At 44.4% G+C, this 15,800-nt stretch overlaps 1 protein-coding gene and 1 non-coding gene across 2 annotated transcripts; one reads left to right on the top strand and one right to left on the bottom strand.

Annotated features, from left to right (window-relative positions):
- Positions 1-332: 332 nt before the first annotated feature.
- On the bottom strand, positions 333-405 carry TRNAT-CGU (transfer RNA threonine (anticodon CGU)). Its single transcript has one exon. It is a non-coding gene; the product is annotated as a tRNA-Thr (tRNA).
- A 10,525-nt stretch (positions 406-10,930) lies between these two features.
- Positions 10,931-15,097, top strand: LOC135908783 (uncharacterized). The gene is made up of 2 exons (XM_065440626.2): positions 10,931-11,692; positions 13,994-15,097. The coding sequence occupies exons 1-2, from the start codon at positions 10,946-10,948 to the stop codon at positions 15,095-15,097; spliced, it is 1,851 nt and encodes a 616-aa protein (XP_065296698.1). The 5' UTR covers positions 10,931-10,945.
- The last annotated feature ends 703 nt before the right edge of the window (positions 15,098-15,800 follow it).

Below are 15,800 nucleotides of genomic sequence, written 5' to 3'. Positions count from 1 at the left end.
TGCTTCGCCTTGCGGGCGAAACTGCGACTTTTTTACCAAATGCAATCGGTGCAAACTTCATATTTCATGTTCCTTAAGAAATCCGAAAATATTTGATGCTTGATTCGCTATTAGTTGGTAGTTTTTCGCGAATATTTATATTCGATTCGTTTATGTTTGGGAATTTCAGTAATGGAACACTTCTAGTCAGAACATACAAAAAAAAAGAACTCATTATAAGAAGCCAACAAACAAAGACAACATAGGGGAAATTACTTGTACTTGTACTTGTACAAATTTGAACTAAAGAAAATGATAAATTAATGGAAATAAAAGTGGATGAACAAACAACTTGCCGCAGGTGGGGAACGATCCCACGCCTTTGCATTACGCGTGCAATGCTCTAACCAATTGAGCTACAGCGGCGCCGTTTCCCCATCCACTTTCTTGCGTATATATGTTTTACTACAACTAACCTTGGGAGTGTTAGCCAGCGCCACCACTCACAAAACTTGGTGGCGGATGTGGAACATCCTTTCTGCCGCAGGCGCTTCGAGTACATGATCGTTTTGGGTGAAGCGAACTGGTCAATAAACCCACACACGCTACCTGAAGGCATCAGTGTTGCCGGATTCGAGACCCTAGTTATGTAATGAACGAGACGAAAGGGGGTTAACCGATGGGCCAGATCTTTATTAATCATATCACAGGAAGCCAAGGCTTCTTATGATATGATTAATAAGAATCGGGCCCCTCGGTTAACCTCCTTTCTTCTGGTTAAAAAAAAAAAAACTTGTTACAGTATACTGACTTACGCAAGCAAGTCAGTCTTGATCAATCGGTAACATAGATGAAGGGTGGAAAGAGAGACAGGACAGATCTCTCCTGTCAACATATTGTTTTCTGCCTTGAGAACGGTCAGTCTCGGGCCGAAACGTAGAAGCAGTTCTTTTTAAATAAGTGCATCAACTTTTCAATTATAAGCATAGATACCCATAGATACATCGTCGTTCCTCTTGTTATAGGTGGGCTAGGCCTGTCAAGCGGTTTTTTTTCTGTAAGAAAACTGAAATAAAGTTTAAGATATATATATATATATATATATATATATATATATATATATATATATATATATATATATATATATAAACTGAAAAAAAAGGTGGCTGGAGCACGGGGGGAGGTTATGTGTTAGTTACGAAATGTCTTTTTTAAGGCCAAATGAAAGTTATTGCAGTGTTTTATGGCATTTTTCACTGGTCGATTCGGAGCAGAATTTTTTGCTCCGCGGCAACGAATCCGAATTTCACTGGTCGATCTGGAGTGGGTTCGCGCGTTCCACTGGTCGTTTCGGATCAACTCGCTCCGCGCCGGATCGCTCTCACTTGCTCCGCCGCCGAGACGCGGATTCGGGCGGAAGTAGAACGCGTCACATGGCGTCACTTCCGTCTTCAAGCGAAATCGGTACCCGGTCGGTACGCACAACATTGTGTTGGGCATAGTTTGCGGAACCGGTTTGTGTCACGTGCACGCAGACTTCCTGTGTGATCTCCCGCGGAGCGTTCGTGCGCTCCACTGGCAGACTCGGATTGGTGAAAGCCGAGTGCTCGCTCGAGGATTCAGGCGGCTGCTCCAGATCGACCAGTGAAAAACGCCATTAGTTCTAGTGGCGGCGATTCCACGTAGCGACACCGTCAACTGAATTTTTCTTTTGCCGTAGTCGTCTTTTGTTTGTTGAATAAGACAATTAGGTAGTTTTTCGGTTACTGTTTTAATAACCAGAATATAAAGAGTGATGAATGCACAAGGTAGGCAGTGTTACTACTAGCACGGATCATTACCGCCGTTTTGTATTCAAGTAGATCTGTTCAACAGCATAATGGTTGTGTATTGGAAGAGCGGTAGGGCGTAAGCTGTGCAATCTGAATTGGCCATAAAGTGTATAGTTCTTTTTTCCAGGGTTTAACTAAGTACGTGCCATATGTGTGACCCAGAGTAAACTATATGCAGTAATCTAAGTGGCTGTGAAAGATACTGAAATAAATATCACGTACTGCTTTGTTGTCAAACATGTCACGGCATACGAAAAAAAACAAACTTGTCAAAGATCTCTTTGCAGTGGTTGTTGATGTGGTGTTTCCGGTTAGGATTCTTTTAGCAAGATGCACAGATATTTAATTGTCTGTACACGTTCTAGCGCTGATTTGTTTAGTGTAAGTGTCTATGCATTTATAATGAGCACTTATAACAAAATAGCTTCACGCTAGACGTACGTTTCAGTATTGTAATAAAACGCGCAATGACCTCTCTGGCGTAACAATTGGTGTGGTGAAGAAATTGCTTTGCACCAGACGCTCGTTTTGCCCGGCTTGGTAGTTCGGTGAACACGTCGTTGCGCTGCTGAGCGCAGGGTCGCACCTTGGTGGAGGAGGCGGAATGCAGAAAGGCACGTGCACTGGTGGCAGAAGCCAAGCTGGTGAAAATGAACCCCCACTGCGTCGTGCCTCATTATCAGATCACGGTTCTGGCACGTAAAGCTCCATAATCTTTTTAGACGCCCGTTTCATCTTGTAACAAACCCACAAATTACACCCTGGCGTAGCAAGCGGTGCGAAATTAATTTTGGGTGCTCTGACCGCACGTGCGCGCTCGTCAACTACTTTCGCCAAATAAAGGAATATAGCAAATTAAGGAAACGCAAGCAACTAGCGACCGGAACTGGCGAAGACATCTCATGGACACCAAAGCTCAGGTTGCCCACTCATTGCCTTTCTCCCGCTCAGTACACGTTCGCAACACGCCAGCGTCACAGCGCTTCACAAAAGACATTTTCCCCAGCCACATCTGCGCTTCAGAAAGAACTTCAGCGATGCCCAGACGGCTCTATAATCACGTGTGCAGAGTGGCAAAGCAGCTAATATTGATTTGAGAACCAACTTCAATCACGCCAAGAGCAGGAGCTCCCATGGGAGGCTTTTCAGAGATTGTCGCGTTCTGTGAGTTTCTTGAATCTGTCGTTGTTTGTGTTGCGGAAACCAGTGCAACGGATACCGAAAGGATACCGCGCAAACTAGGCGTGCCCCGGGCGCTCCGCAAGAACTGCTGACGACAGCGCTTGTGCATTGGCCTGAACTCGTCGCCGGCGCGCAGTCAATTCTCACAGGCTTTGCGCAGAAGACAATGAAACAGCCCATATTCGTTATATTGGTGAGCGCGAAACAACAGGTGCAAATTTAGGCCGCGGAAGCGGCACCTTTCCAGCAGGTGACATAAATCTAATTGAAAAGAACGTTTGTCTTGACTGTACCGCTTTGTTATGAAGGAAACCAATCTGGATTTTCATGAAACAAGTGTCGTATATACATGGCGGAAAAGTCGTCTTCGTATGGATGGAACCGAGACCCACCGCATTTTGAGGGATCAAAATGTCACACCGAAAAATACGGCTCGTCTAATCCACCAACATGTCTGGGCAGCAGTTAGCAGCGCCAAGTCTAACTGATGACTAACTTCTATAGCGTTGAGCGTTCGAATGTGAAGCACGAGAGAACAGTTCAGATTTGGGTCATTTCATGCCAAACGTACCAGCAGCATATCCGAAACCCTCGAATTTGTTTTTTTTAAACATGGGCCTTTAGTAGGCCTCAATAAATGCATTCCCAAAACATCTTGTACGAAAGTTTTTTTGTTTGCCTGAGCGCCGTCTGAGTTTGAGCTCCCTTAAAAGGGGCAGTACATTAGGTAGAAGAAATAGCCAAAACACGATAGCAATTGAAACAAAATGTTTGGTTTCCTTCTATAACGTGCATAACTTTCTACGTATTTAGGCGGATTACTTCAATGCAAATTTTACACGGGAAACGTGGCACAGGTGTAGATTTTCCAACTTGGAAATCATTTTTCTCTCGCATTTTGTGGTTGTCGCATGGCGGAGTAGTTTAATCAATTTCTTGCACACAAGACTACCAAGAATAGTTACAGAAAACTGTGAAGAAATGTAATTTTCTTCACAAAGTTCTTAAAAATGCCCCAAGTTGGCGTTCTTGCCCGCATGTATCAAAGTTGGGCTAGCTGACGAAAGTGCACAGAAAAGCACAATCCTTCCAAGTGATTAAGACGAAATTTCCACTTTCTCTAAATGAAATTTATATTTTTGAAATTTTTTCTTGTCGCTACATCTTGCTTTTAAGTGTGGACTTTCAAACTGCACTTGGGCAGAGAAAATTATTTTTTTTGTGTTCAGGAGCGCAATTATTGAAACCTGCCAAATGCCCACAATATGAGAAAAAAAAAAACAGTGGAGTGGTATGAATTTTCGGCTGGTCTATTTGGCATATAATGACCTATTTCACTCAAAACAATTTCTTGAACCTACGATCGTGCATGAACTGCCGTCGTTTGGGAGTAAACTCACCGTATTTATTTCTAGCAGCATTTGTAGCGCTTTTATATATAATTAATCTGGCAGAGAAAGAGTACGAAGTAGAGGTAGGTAAGACGAGGTATCTCTCAAAGCATAGGTTATAAAGAACTGTATGCGTAAAATAAATTGTATGTGAATGCGCGTTATGACTGAGCTTTGTGGGAAAAAGGGCGCCGAGGATTCTTCGCAACGGAGGAGAAGATTGAAAAGCGAGTGGGGTGGACCAATGCTAGGCGATTATGTTCTGTGAGGGGTCGGCTGCTAATTGGAGAAGGAAAGTGCTTTCGAAATAATGTTAGAATGCGCTCGCGAGAATGGCCTGGACTGCCGCACTTCGTGATAGCGCATTGCTTCCGCGTTTTACTGCACGCCTATAAACATACATGTCACTACAGAGGGTCTTGTATGTGCAAAGTAACGTATTTAGAATGTCGAGCCAATATTTCTCTGCACAGCCGAAATGCTAGGTGAGGCGAATAATCGCGCGTACTGCGCCACAGCGTCTTCAACGGCGTGTTGCTCTGCTTCTCTGCGGGGTGTTCATATTATGCTGGCCGAAATTTCCCGCCGCTGCGACATTTGCTTGCTTTGATTTCGCTCTATTGCTACCTGCGCTACAAATACATTGACTGCTCGCTCCGTAGTCGCTTCCAGATTGAGATATATGAGGGGACAATCCGCAGGCGCAAGCGATTTTTCACTGCCCACTTTTGTGTCGGCGGAGGTTTTCTGCAACTTTGATGCAAGGGCACGCCGCCAAAAAGAAAGAAAGACGTGGAAAGCAACGTTATTAAAGAACGCGCGAGTGGAAAATTGTCCAAATTGTCTAAAATTGCTTCTTTGTCCCTGAAACTCCGCGGGACAACTGTCTTGAGCAAGAACTTGTACCTTTACACTTAGCCTCCCGTGCATAAGAAAATACACGCGCCGCGGCAGCGAACTGACGAAGGAATGACTTATACTGGACATTTTTTTTATTAGCTTGAAGAGTTTATTCGGATCCTCTTGCTTTCTACAATGAAATTAGCTACAAGCACGCACGTACGCAAAACAGAGGCGTCATTGACAACAGCATGTGAATGAAACCAAAGCTGTTACATGTTGCACGAAACAAGCTGAAAAATAAGACAGAACACAAATACAAGACGTGTTGAAGTGCCGTCAAGTGCTTTTGCAAAGTGTTATTAAGAAGCCCAACTTAAGATACTGTTTCCCTGGTGACAACGAGGCAAACGAAACATTCTTCAACTGCACGTAAAAGCAAACGAATGATAGATAACCACAAAAAAGTTTTAACAACAACAACAACAACAACAACAACAACAACAACAACAACAACAACAACAACAACAACAACAACAACAACAACAACAACAACAACAACAACAACAACAACAACAACAACAACAACAACAACAACAACAACAACAACAACAAAAGCAACAACAACAACAACAACAGCAACAACAAACATACAAGCGCATTCGCGAATTCATTACATTTGATCTATTTGTAGTGCAGACATACGGTACTTTATTTCCCATTGTAGCGAGCATTGTTCGCTACAATTGTCAGAGAACAATTATTAAATAAATATGGTGTGACATTGTTTCCAATGAGCCTCTTCGAAGCATTTGCAAGTTGAGAAAATGTCTAGGGCGAAGAATTCCGCTAGTATTGCGCCAGAGTTTCTAACGCTAGCGCTGGTGCTAAGAGCAGATGCGAGCCAATCGCAATACCGAACGTTGCGATTCTTCCCAGAGCCACCTTGGGCCAGGATTCTTCCACACTGGCGTCCAACGTGAAGCCCTGGCCTGGCTCTGGCGTGAACCATGTACGTGGTTACAGCCAGGGTAACCAGGGCACTGATAACGGCAGAAGTGTACAGCCATCACCGGCCAGGAACAGACAGGCGTACGAGGGGCGGCTGCTGAGGCCAGCCAACAGGCAAGTCTGCCTTTGGTGTCCACATGGGTCATGCTGCTCTTTGTGTTCGTTGAGAAAACGGTTGGACCGGTTGATACACTTGCAGGAAGTCTACGTTGGCCAGAGTCAAGGCTGCTGACGCACTTGTGAACGATGGCGTTTTCATGACGTGTCAGATGAAAGAGCAAGTAGACGTCAGGCTGGGCGACATGGAGAAGGAAGAGAGGACAGAGTGAGAGCCTTAATTTATGCCTTCTGCATAAACATGTGTATTAGCTTCAGCTGACCATCAAGAAAAGGCTGTGAGGCACTCAAATCGTGATATGAGGAAAGTGCTGCACATCTACGCATGCGGAAAGTTGTGTCATGAATGCTACTGGTGTTGCTTCTGCATAGGAACCGGACCTTCGAGGCAGAAGAGAAGATGGTGAGGTCAGTCGGATTTTATGCGGTGCTTATCATAAATTAGAAGAGGAACATGACCCGTCGCGATGGCTCAGAGGCTATGGCGTTGCGCTGCTGAGCACGAGGTCGCGGAATCAAATCCTAGCCGCGACGGCCGCATTTCGATGGGGACGAAATGCAAGAACGCCCGTGTCCCGTGCACAGGGGCAGTCTAAGATCCCCTGGTGGTCAAAATTGATCCGGAGTCCGCCACTACGGCGTGCTTCATAAATGAATCGTAGCTCTAGCATGTAAAACCCAAGAATTCAATTCAGAAAAGGAACATGACGGTAGCAGCCGGCGCGGTCATGACAATATTGCATATCGAATCTCTACATCTACGCCAAACCGAACTTTTACACGAAAGGCAATAGCATCCATCATCTTCGACCAACTTGCGCGTCTGCTGTTGTGATACCCGCTACATCTGGTGCCATAAAATCCGTGATCTACATGTCATCCCGGACCCCTGACGACGGACGACACAGCACACTCGACGAAATCACCGCCTGACATGGAGCAGCCACTGACGATTCTAATCGAGATGCGCAACCACGCTCGCCTTGAAGCCATTGGTATCATTGTGGAGGTGGCGGAAGTACCAAGGGCGCGCTGTTACACAAATGGGCAGTTCTGAAGCATGTCGATGGGCAGGTGCTGGACTGCATCATTCATGGCTACAACCGAGCTGAAAAAGACTTCAATGAGGCGTTAGAATTTGAGGAGCTGAGGCGATCCATGCGCTCACTACAGCTCGACTCAAAGACAGGGTGTATGAGATCCCAATAATAATAATTACGAAGATAGAAAGCTTCTGTGCCGACTTCGTCGCCAAACCACACGCATGTACCGAATCAGCTAGGCATTCTCTAGTAAGCTTAGAGAACGCCTTGGGCGATTGTGTTATTCAGGTATTTCGTTACCTTCCCAGGTAGCACACAAAGTCTTGAAAACGTCGTATTAAGGGATTCAACGTCTGAAACGGATTTTTGACCAAAATCGACGCATCAAAGACGTTCCAAACAAGATAGCTTAAAAACAAGGGGCGAATACGTTTTGATAACGTTGGAGGCCAGGCAGCTTAAAAACGAGGGGTGAATACGTTTTGAAAACGACTCCAGGCGCCACCGCCACGCCACGGTGCGTCAGCCTCTTTAGCGGCTTCTACAATTTTCAACAACCCATCAACGCGATCCAACCTAGCGCAAGGTGGCGATACCGTCGTCAAATCATGCGACCAAGGTGGCCACGTGATTCGTGATGCCGGGCAGCCGGGCGAGCCGGGCATAGTCGCGTCGTCATGGCGTCGTCGCGGTGTGTTCGCGGCTGTTCTGAATGTGCTGCCGCTGCCCTTTGCTATGTAAGTGTTGCAGTGTTTCGCTGTCAAGAAAACGATATTCTGTGATCAGTTTGGGTTGTGCGATATGTTTGTGTGGTTTTAATTTGGAAATCAGCAGTGTTTTCAATTGTTTTGTGACCAAGGCGGCCATGTTATTCGTGAAGCCGGGCATAGTTCGTTTTCGCACTCGCATGGCACTATGGTCTGTTTGCGACTGTTCTGAATGTGCTGCCCTGCCCTTTGTCATGTAAGTGTTGCAGGGTTTTGCCGTCAAGAAAACGACGTTCTGTGATTAGGTTGGGTTGTGCGATCTGTTTGTGTAGTTTAATTTGGAAATCAGTAGTGTTTTCAATTGGAGGGCGCGGAGTGGAGGGCACTAATCAGCTCTTCAAGTTCATTGTCATGTTATGTGAGGCACCTTTTCACTGACTCTGTAATTAAGGCGTTAAGGGCAGTAAAAGGACGAAAGTTAGAGGGACGAAATCGTGCCTGTGTGTCCCTAGCGTCGGGATCGGCCGCTATGAGTGATCCTAACAAGAAAGCATTTTGCAGAATGCGAAGAAAGGCGGCAAAATTTCTGCCTTGCCGATCTCCGCAATAGAGCCGTCATCGTGGTATTTTAGTCTCCCGTTTAGCAAGAATGTTGCAGACAAGGGAACTGGTTCAAACAGGCTTGTTTTTTTAATGATTCAGTACTAGTGCGGTATCCCAAAAGGTGAGGTCAAGTGCTCGCCCTATTTTCTTCCCTCGCGCTACAGCGCACTGACAGAATTTTGCGTGCACCATACCGTGCTTTTATCGTTTGCGCTTCAGGTTCTCGATTGTGTTTTCGCCCCCTTTACCCACGTGATGGGTATTTCATGGTATTACCGGGTACCACATGTGTCCATATATTGTGTCCAATATATGAAACGGTCAAATTCGATTTTATTTGACGCCTCTAATGGTAGTAATGTATTGAGTCCCTTGTAGCTTTGTGCTTGTTATCAATTTTACTATCTGGCGAATGGATACAGCATGTACGCTGCATAACTCGCTTGTGGATACTGCATACGTGAGTCGAGTATGCCCTTGGTATAAAATAACTTGTATGCCTTAGGTAGTACGATTGTTTGCAGTTTGGGACATGTGTCGGAATGTACGCTGTGCGCCCTTCGCGCTTTACGGCGGGCTGCCGAGTTCGTGCGGGTGCCATGTGTGCGCATGGAGTTCGCGAAGCGCTCTCGCAGTATTTACATATATATATATATATATATATATATATATATATATATATATATATATATATATATATATATATATATATATATATATATATATATATATATATATATGTGTGTGTGTGTGTGTGTGTGTGTGTGTGTGTGTGTGTGTGTGTGTGTGTGTGTTCTATTCGCGCGCTTCGCACAACAGGGCATGTCGCAGTTCTTTGTCCTTGTGCAACACATTTTCCTAGCGTACGTCTGTGCATTATTTGATACCGGTTTCACACGGGGCTCTTTTAGCCGCTATCCAGTCCGTTACAAATCGAATTTCTCGGTCGTGATTGGCTCGTCTGCGCAAGTTACGAGAGTGAGCCAGTCGCATCGATGATTTCGATCCGGATCGGGCGTGATCGCGATCGAGAGTGGTCGTGTGACACCGGTTTTACACATGGCTCCCACATAGGGAACACTTTAAGTTCAATGCTACTGAGTGAGGAGCAAGTGCATATATATGCCAGTGGTGGTATGTGGGCAAGTCTTTCTGGTGAAGCCAATACTTGTGCATTCAAAACATTTCAATTACCAGCGTAGTGCATCAATGTGTATACTTCGACAAAATGGAGCACCAGTGCAGATATCTGAGCATACCTGTCCAGGGCAGCAAGCGTGTCTACATTGAAACCACTACCAGCATGTGCGGCAGTTCTATTTCCAGCAGCGGGACTGCACAATAATCAGTAGGGTGCTCTCAAGCTGTTTATCTATGAAGCTCTGCCTGGACTGTGTGCCAAATATTTTTTGACGTGAAAGTGGGGGTGAATTGGTAAACATCAGTGGAACTGTGCCTGGACTTTGTGGCAAATGTTTTTGGATGTGAAAGTGTTAGTGAACTGGCAAAGAATTTGCTCTGGGCTACATGTGTTAAACGTTTTTCTTATTCAGAGTGCTTTTTTTCAACTTTAGGAGACTGGAGATGTGCGCAAAGTGTGACATGTCAGTGTGCTAATTAATGTATTTGCTGGTTTGCAAATTATTCGTTGCAACTTTGTTTTTGCCAGAGACGTACAACTTTGCCTCTTGTAAAGGGCTTTTTAGATAAAACACTTACTATTTATTATGACCACTGCTTCCTTTGTTACACAAATGCAGCTTCCAGTGCATTCCAGTTTATTTCCATGTTTATGTAAGTTTCTAATAGGAGGCTTGCATATTCATTTCTCACGTTCTGGAATGGCAAGATGCAGCATTACTGTCTCATCGTTCGCTGTACTACAGTGGTGTTCACTTGTTACACTGAATCCCCCGTTTACATATATATATATATGTGGGCGCGGGACCATCACTGTCAACATGTCTCACACTCCGCGCTTTTGCGCATTACAGGCGTTCCTGCCGCTTTTTCTGCTGTCAACCACAGCCTTGCTCCCTGGTGAACCCGAATGCCCCTCCAGCCCGATACCACTGACGCCGCTCTGCTATCAACCGCACTACCCCTACTGTACTGCTCCGCTCGTCATCTCCGCCTTCTGCGCATCATCCAAGTCTACGATGACGTCACCAACCACAGTCGATATAAGAAGGCACCAGTGCGACAGTTTCTTCAGCGGGCGCGGGACCATCACTGTCAACATGTCTCACACTCCGCGCTTTTGCGCATTACAGGCGTTCCTGCCGCTTTTCCTGCTGTCAACCACAGCCTTGCTCCCTGGTGAACCCGAATGCCCTTCCAGCCCGATACCACTGACGCCGCTCTGCTATCAACCGCACTACCCCTACTGTACTGCTCCGCTCGTCATCTCCGCCTTCTGCGCATCATCCAAGTCTACGATGACGTCACCAACCACAGTCGATATAAGAAGGCACCAGTGCGACAGTTTCTTCAGTGGGCGCGGGACCATCACTGTCAACATGTCTCACACTCCGCGCTTTTGCGCATTACAGGTGTGTAACGCTTTTTCCATGTATGCCAGAAGGAGCGACGACCGTTTCCTATTATTGTTCCCGCGCCCACGAGTGCTCCGTGATATTGCTGTTGATTGTTTTTCAATGGGTGTTTTATTACTATGCTCTGGAGATATCGAGTCGAACCCAGGTCCCCCGACTCGTTCTCAGTCCCTGGCTGAACTGCAGTCCTTGCCTGACGAGCCAGGCGAACAGATGAAAGTCATATTTCATATTCTAAAAGATCTTCAGGCTCGATCCGTGCAAGCTGCAAAAAGCCAGTCCGATATGGTCACTGACATTAAAGCCATCAAAGCCAGTCAAAAAAATATCGAAATCAAAATTGGCGCCATCGAAAAAAGACTAGATGACCTAGAAGATAAAACGGACTCACTTGACCAAATTGATCACGAAATAGCCACCATCCAGACCTCGGTACAGTCACTGTCAATCAATTCTGCTTCTTTGCAATCACGGCAGACCGAACTTGAAGATCAATCGCGACGCTGCAACCTCATTTTTTATGGATTAGATGACCACCGGGAATCGTGGGCTGAATCGGAAGAAAAAATTAAAGTAGTTTTGGCTGACGCACTTGACATCCTTCCGGATTCAGCCATTGAACGCGCTCATCGCCTAGGTCAATATTCGCCAGGAAAACAACGTCCGATCATTGTAAAATTTACTAACTTTAAGATAAAAGAGATAGTCCTCTCTGCCCGGAAAAAGCTGAAGGACAAAAACGTCACAGTTAATGAAGATTATTCACCTGCTACACGTCACGCTCGAAAGAAATTAACCGAGTTTGCCAAAAGTGCATCCGATGGAGGTCCGTATCAGCTCCGATATAACAAATTACTAATGAATAAGAAATACTACATGTACGATCCCGAATCTAACTGCGTTAACGAGCATACGAAGCAACCGCTATCACATGATAGTCATCCTACTAACTCTGTTAAACCGCACGTGCAGAAACCACCCTCAGCTGATAATCCCGCCAGTTCGGCTCACGGCAGTCCGTAGGGACGCGCGAGGGGATGTGGACGCTCTTTTTCGCAGATATCCGTTCTTTTTACTAACATCCGCAGTATCATCAGCAAACGTGACTGCCTTAACTCCGCCATCGACACCTGCAGCGCTGACATCATAGTATTAACTGAAACCTGGTTACGTCCTGAAATTCGAGACCACGAACTTTTTCTTATTGCAAATAATTTCTCTGTCTATCGCTGCGATCGCATTGGGCGACAAGGAGGAGGCGTACTGCTCGCTATCACGAAAAATTGCGCTTCACAGTGCATCCACGTCAACTCCCCGTTAGAAACTGTCTGGGCATGCGTCGCCCTGAATCATAAAAAAATTATTATTGGGGTCTGTTATCGGCCCCCTACCTATACACAGAACTTCGTAAATGAATTACACGATGTTGTTAACATCGTTTCATCCTGTTACCCAAACTGCCCATTACTTTTGCTTGGTGATTTTAATATGCCAAACATAACCTGGTCTAACACTGTCCCCACGATACACCCACCTTCCACGCTAGCTAAAGAATTTTTAGAAATGTGCTCCGTTTTTTCTCTCGAACAGCTTGTAACTGAACCGACTAGAACCACAGACTCTGCTGCGAATACACTTGACCTTGTTCTCGCTTCACAGCCCGACCTAGTTTCCAACATCACTCACGTTCCAGGAATGAGCGACCACTCTTTACTCTTTTTTCACTTAAATCTCACACAACCTAAACACACCAAAAGGACTGTAACCATCCGTAATTACAATAAAGCAGACTTTGACGCGATTAATAGAGAATTATGTTCATTCCTTGATGTTTTCCTCCAGGATTTCGACAGCCGCACAGTAGAAACTAACTGGGCAATCTTCGCAGAAAAAATCACTTACCTAACCAACAAGTACATTCCCATTCGCATCGTAACTAGCAAGTCAGACGCTCCCTGGTATAATGTTCATATAAGACGGTTATCAAATAAAAAGAGTCGATTGTACAGGTCGGCAAAGTTTTCCTCGAGTGAAGCTCGTTGGAGCGCCTACCGATTGGCTTCAAGCGAATATGTATCAGCGCTAAGAAACGCCAGAAACAATTTTTTATGTCACACACTGCCATCCATGTTAACAAATGATACCAAGAAATTCTGGCGCGTTATTAATCAAAAAGATGATGACACCATAACTCTTGTAGATAACTCGGGGAATGCCATACCCTGTGATCATATCGCATCCGTCCTCAATGAAACATTTATCCAAAACTTTTCTGTAACCTGTAATGTTTCCCCACCCACTGCACCTTGTTATGATTACCAGGCTATGTTTCCAATTACAATTGAACCCTGTGGCATTGAAACCGTGATTAAATCGTTGCGTCTGTCCTCTGCTCCTGGCCATGACCTAATTTCCGTGAAATTTTTGCACAGCACTGTTGTTTATTCATCTATTTTACTAGCAAAACTTTTTCAACAGTCACTTGACACAGGATACCTGCCCCTTGATTGGAAAGTCGGTAAGGTGATTCCACTTTATAAATCAGGTGACAAGCATTCTCCTCTCAATTATCGGCCTATTTCACTAACCAGTATCCCATGCAAAATACTAGAACACATCCTATATTCACAGCTTGCTAACTTTCTTGAGTCCAATTCATTTTTTTCAAGTTCACAGCATGGCTTTCGAAAAACATATTCTTGTGAAACACAGCTGGCTTCTTTCATACATAAGCTACACCTAATTCTTGATACTTGTTCAATGGCGGATTGCATTTTCCTAGACTACTCCAAAGCTTTCGATAAAGTGTCTCACAAACTGCTACTTCACAAACTACAGCTCATGAACATTGACCCCAAACTTCTTGCTTGGATTGAGTGTTTCCTTAAAAACCGCTCGCAATACGTGTCAGCTAATAATCTTAACTCCCACTCAAACCCTGTCCATTCCGGCGTCCCACAAGGCTCTGTCCTCGGGCCTCTTCTTTTTCTAATCTACATCAACGACTTGCCTTCTTCTGTTTCCTCTCATATCCATTTATTTGCGGATGACTGCGTAATCTTCAGAGAAATAACAAGCAGTGACGATGTAACCGCTCTTCAGACTGACCTGAACGCTATTTCATTGTGGTGTAAAACATGGCTAATGGAACTTAACATCACAAAATGTAAATCTCTTCGTGTATCAAGAACTTGCAACAGTATCCCCACTTATTCCTTGGATCATGTCCTCTTAGAATCGGTAAGCTCATACAAGTACCTTGGTGTACACATCACTTCCACTCTCACTTGGTCTGCACATATCACATTCATAATTAACAATGCTAATCGTATGCTCGGTTACATCCGCCGCAACTTTTCTAAAGCGCCATCATCCCTCAAACTACTGTTGTACAAAACATTAATACGTCCGAAACTAGAGTACGCCGCATCCATCTGGGACCCTCATCATGAAAACCTAATACATTCACTAGAAATGGTCCAAAATAACTCGGTTCGCTTCATTCTTTCCAACTATAACAGGACCGCTAGCATATCTTCAATGAAATCAAGCCTTAATCTACCATCCCTAGCCTCACGTCGCAAAGCGTTTCGTATCTGTCTGTTCCATAAGATGTTTCATCATCCACACCTGCGTAGCGAATTAATCCCTCCCCCACGTCACCTATCATCTCGATTAGATCATGCCTACAAGGTCGGTGTTCCATTTTGTAGAACTAACGCTTTCTTCCAGTCATTTATACCTCGTACAGCAGCAGAGTGGAATCGCCTTCCCGCACTGACAGCCACCATCAAAGATTACCAGCTTTTCAAGAACGCCTTAGCTAATATTGTATGAGTAGACACACTTGTTAACTTTTATTGGAATACTCCTATTCCTTGTATCACATTTCCTATTTTTCTTGTTTTGTATGCCTGTAACCACTCCCCTCTCCAATGCCAATGGCCCTGAGGGTACATGAAATAAATAAATAAATAAATAAATAAATAAATAAATAAATAAATAATTATTCTGTACTAATTTCACTTTTTGCTTTTTTGTTGTATGGTTATTTTTTCTCGCCATTACCTTCTTTGATAAATTGTAAAGGCAATATTTCCAATTTTGGATTGTTCCCATTTTTTTAATTTCTGTCACAGGATTGTTTTATGATGGTATGCGGTGGTATTTCTTTTTGTGCTCTTTTCAAGCGTCTAGCTGATTGGTAACATTGCTTGGAGGCAGTTACCATCCGATTCATACTCTTGCATTTTGCAGTCTACTTCTTCCACTCGCTCCGATGTCACTTCTGCATAACTCTAGTCCATCAATAGCACGTGCACTTTACTATGATAAATTAGACACTTTAGTACACTCCAGATTTTTCTGTTCATTTTTGTACGTGTACTTGGAATTTTGTTTATGTGCTAGTTCATTACGTGCGAGTTCATTACGAATCCTTTCTGCGACTTTTGTCGTTGTTGATGTACCTTTACTTCTATTTGCATTTCTCTCACAGTTTGTTTGAACCTTGCATAAGCATTACATTTTAATAAAGTGT

This window comes from Dermacentor albipictus, chromosome 1 (assembly GCF_038994185.2).
Source record: "Dermacentor albipictus isolate Rhodes 1998 colony chromosome 1, USDA_Dalb.pri_finalv2, whole genome shotgun sequence".
NCBI lineage: Eukaryota > Metazoa > Arthropoda > Arachnida > Ixodida > Ixodidae > Dermacentor > Dermacentor albipictus.
The sequence above is the reverse complement of the archived record's forward strand: the minus strand, read 5'-3'. Positions and strand labels throughout refer to the sequence as shown.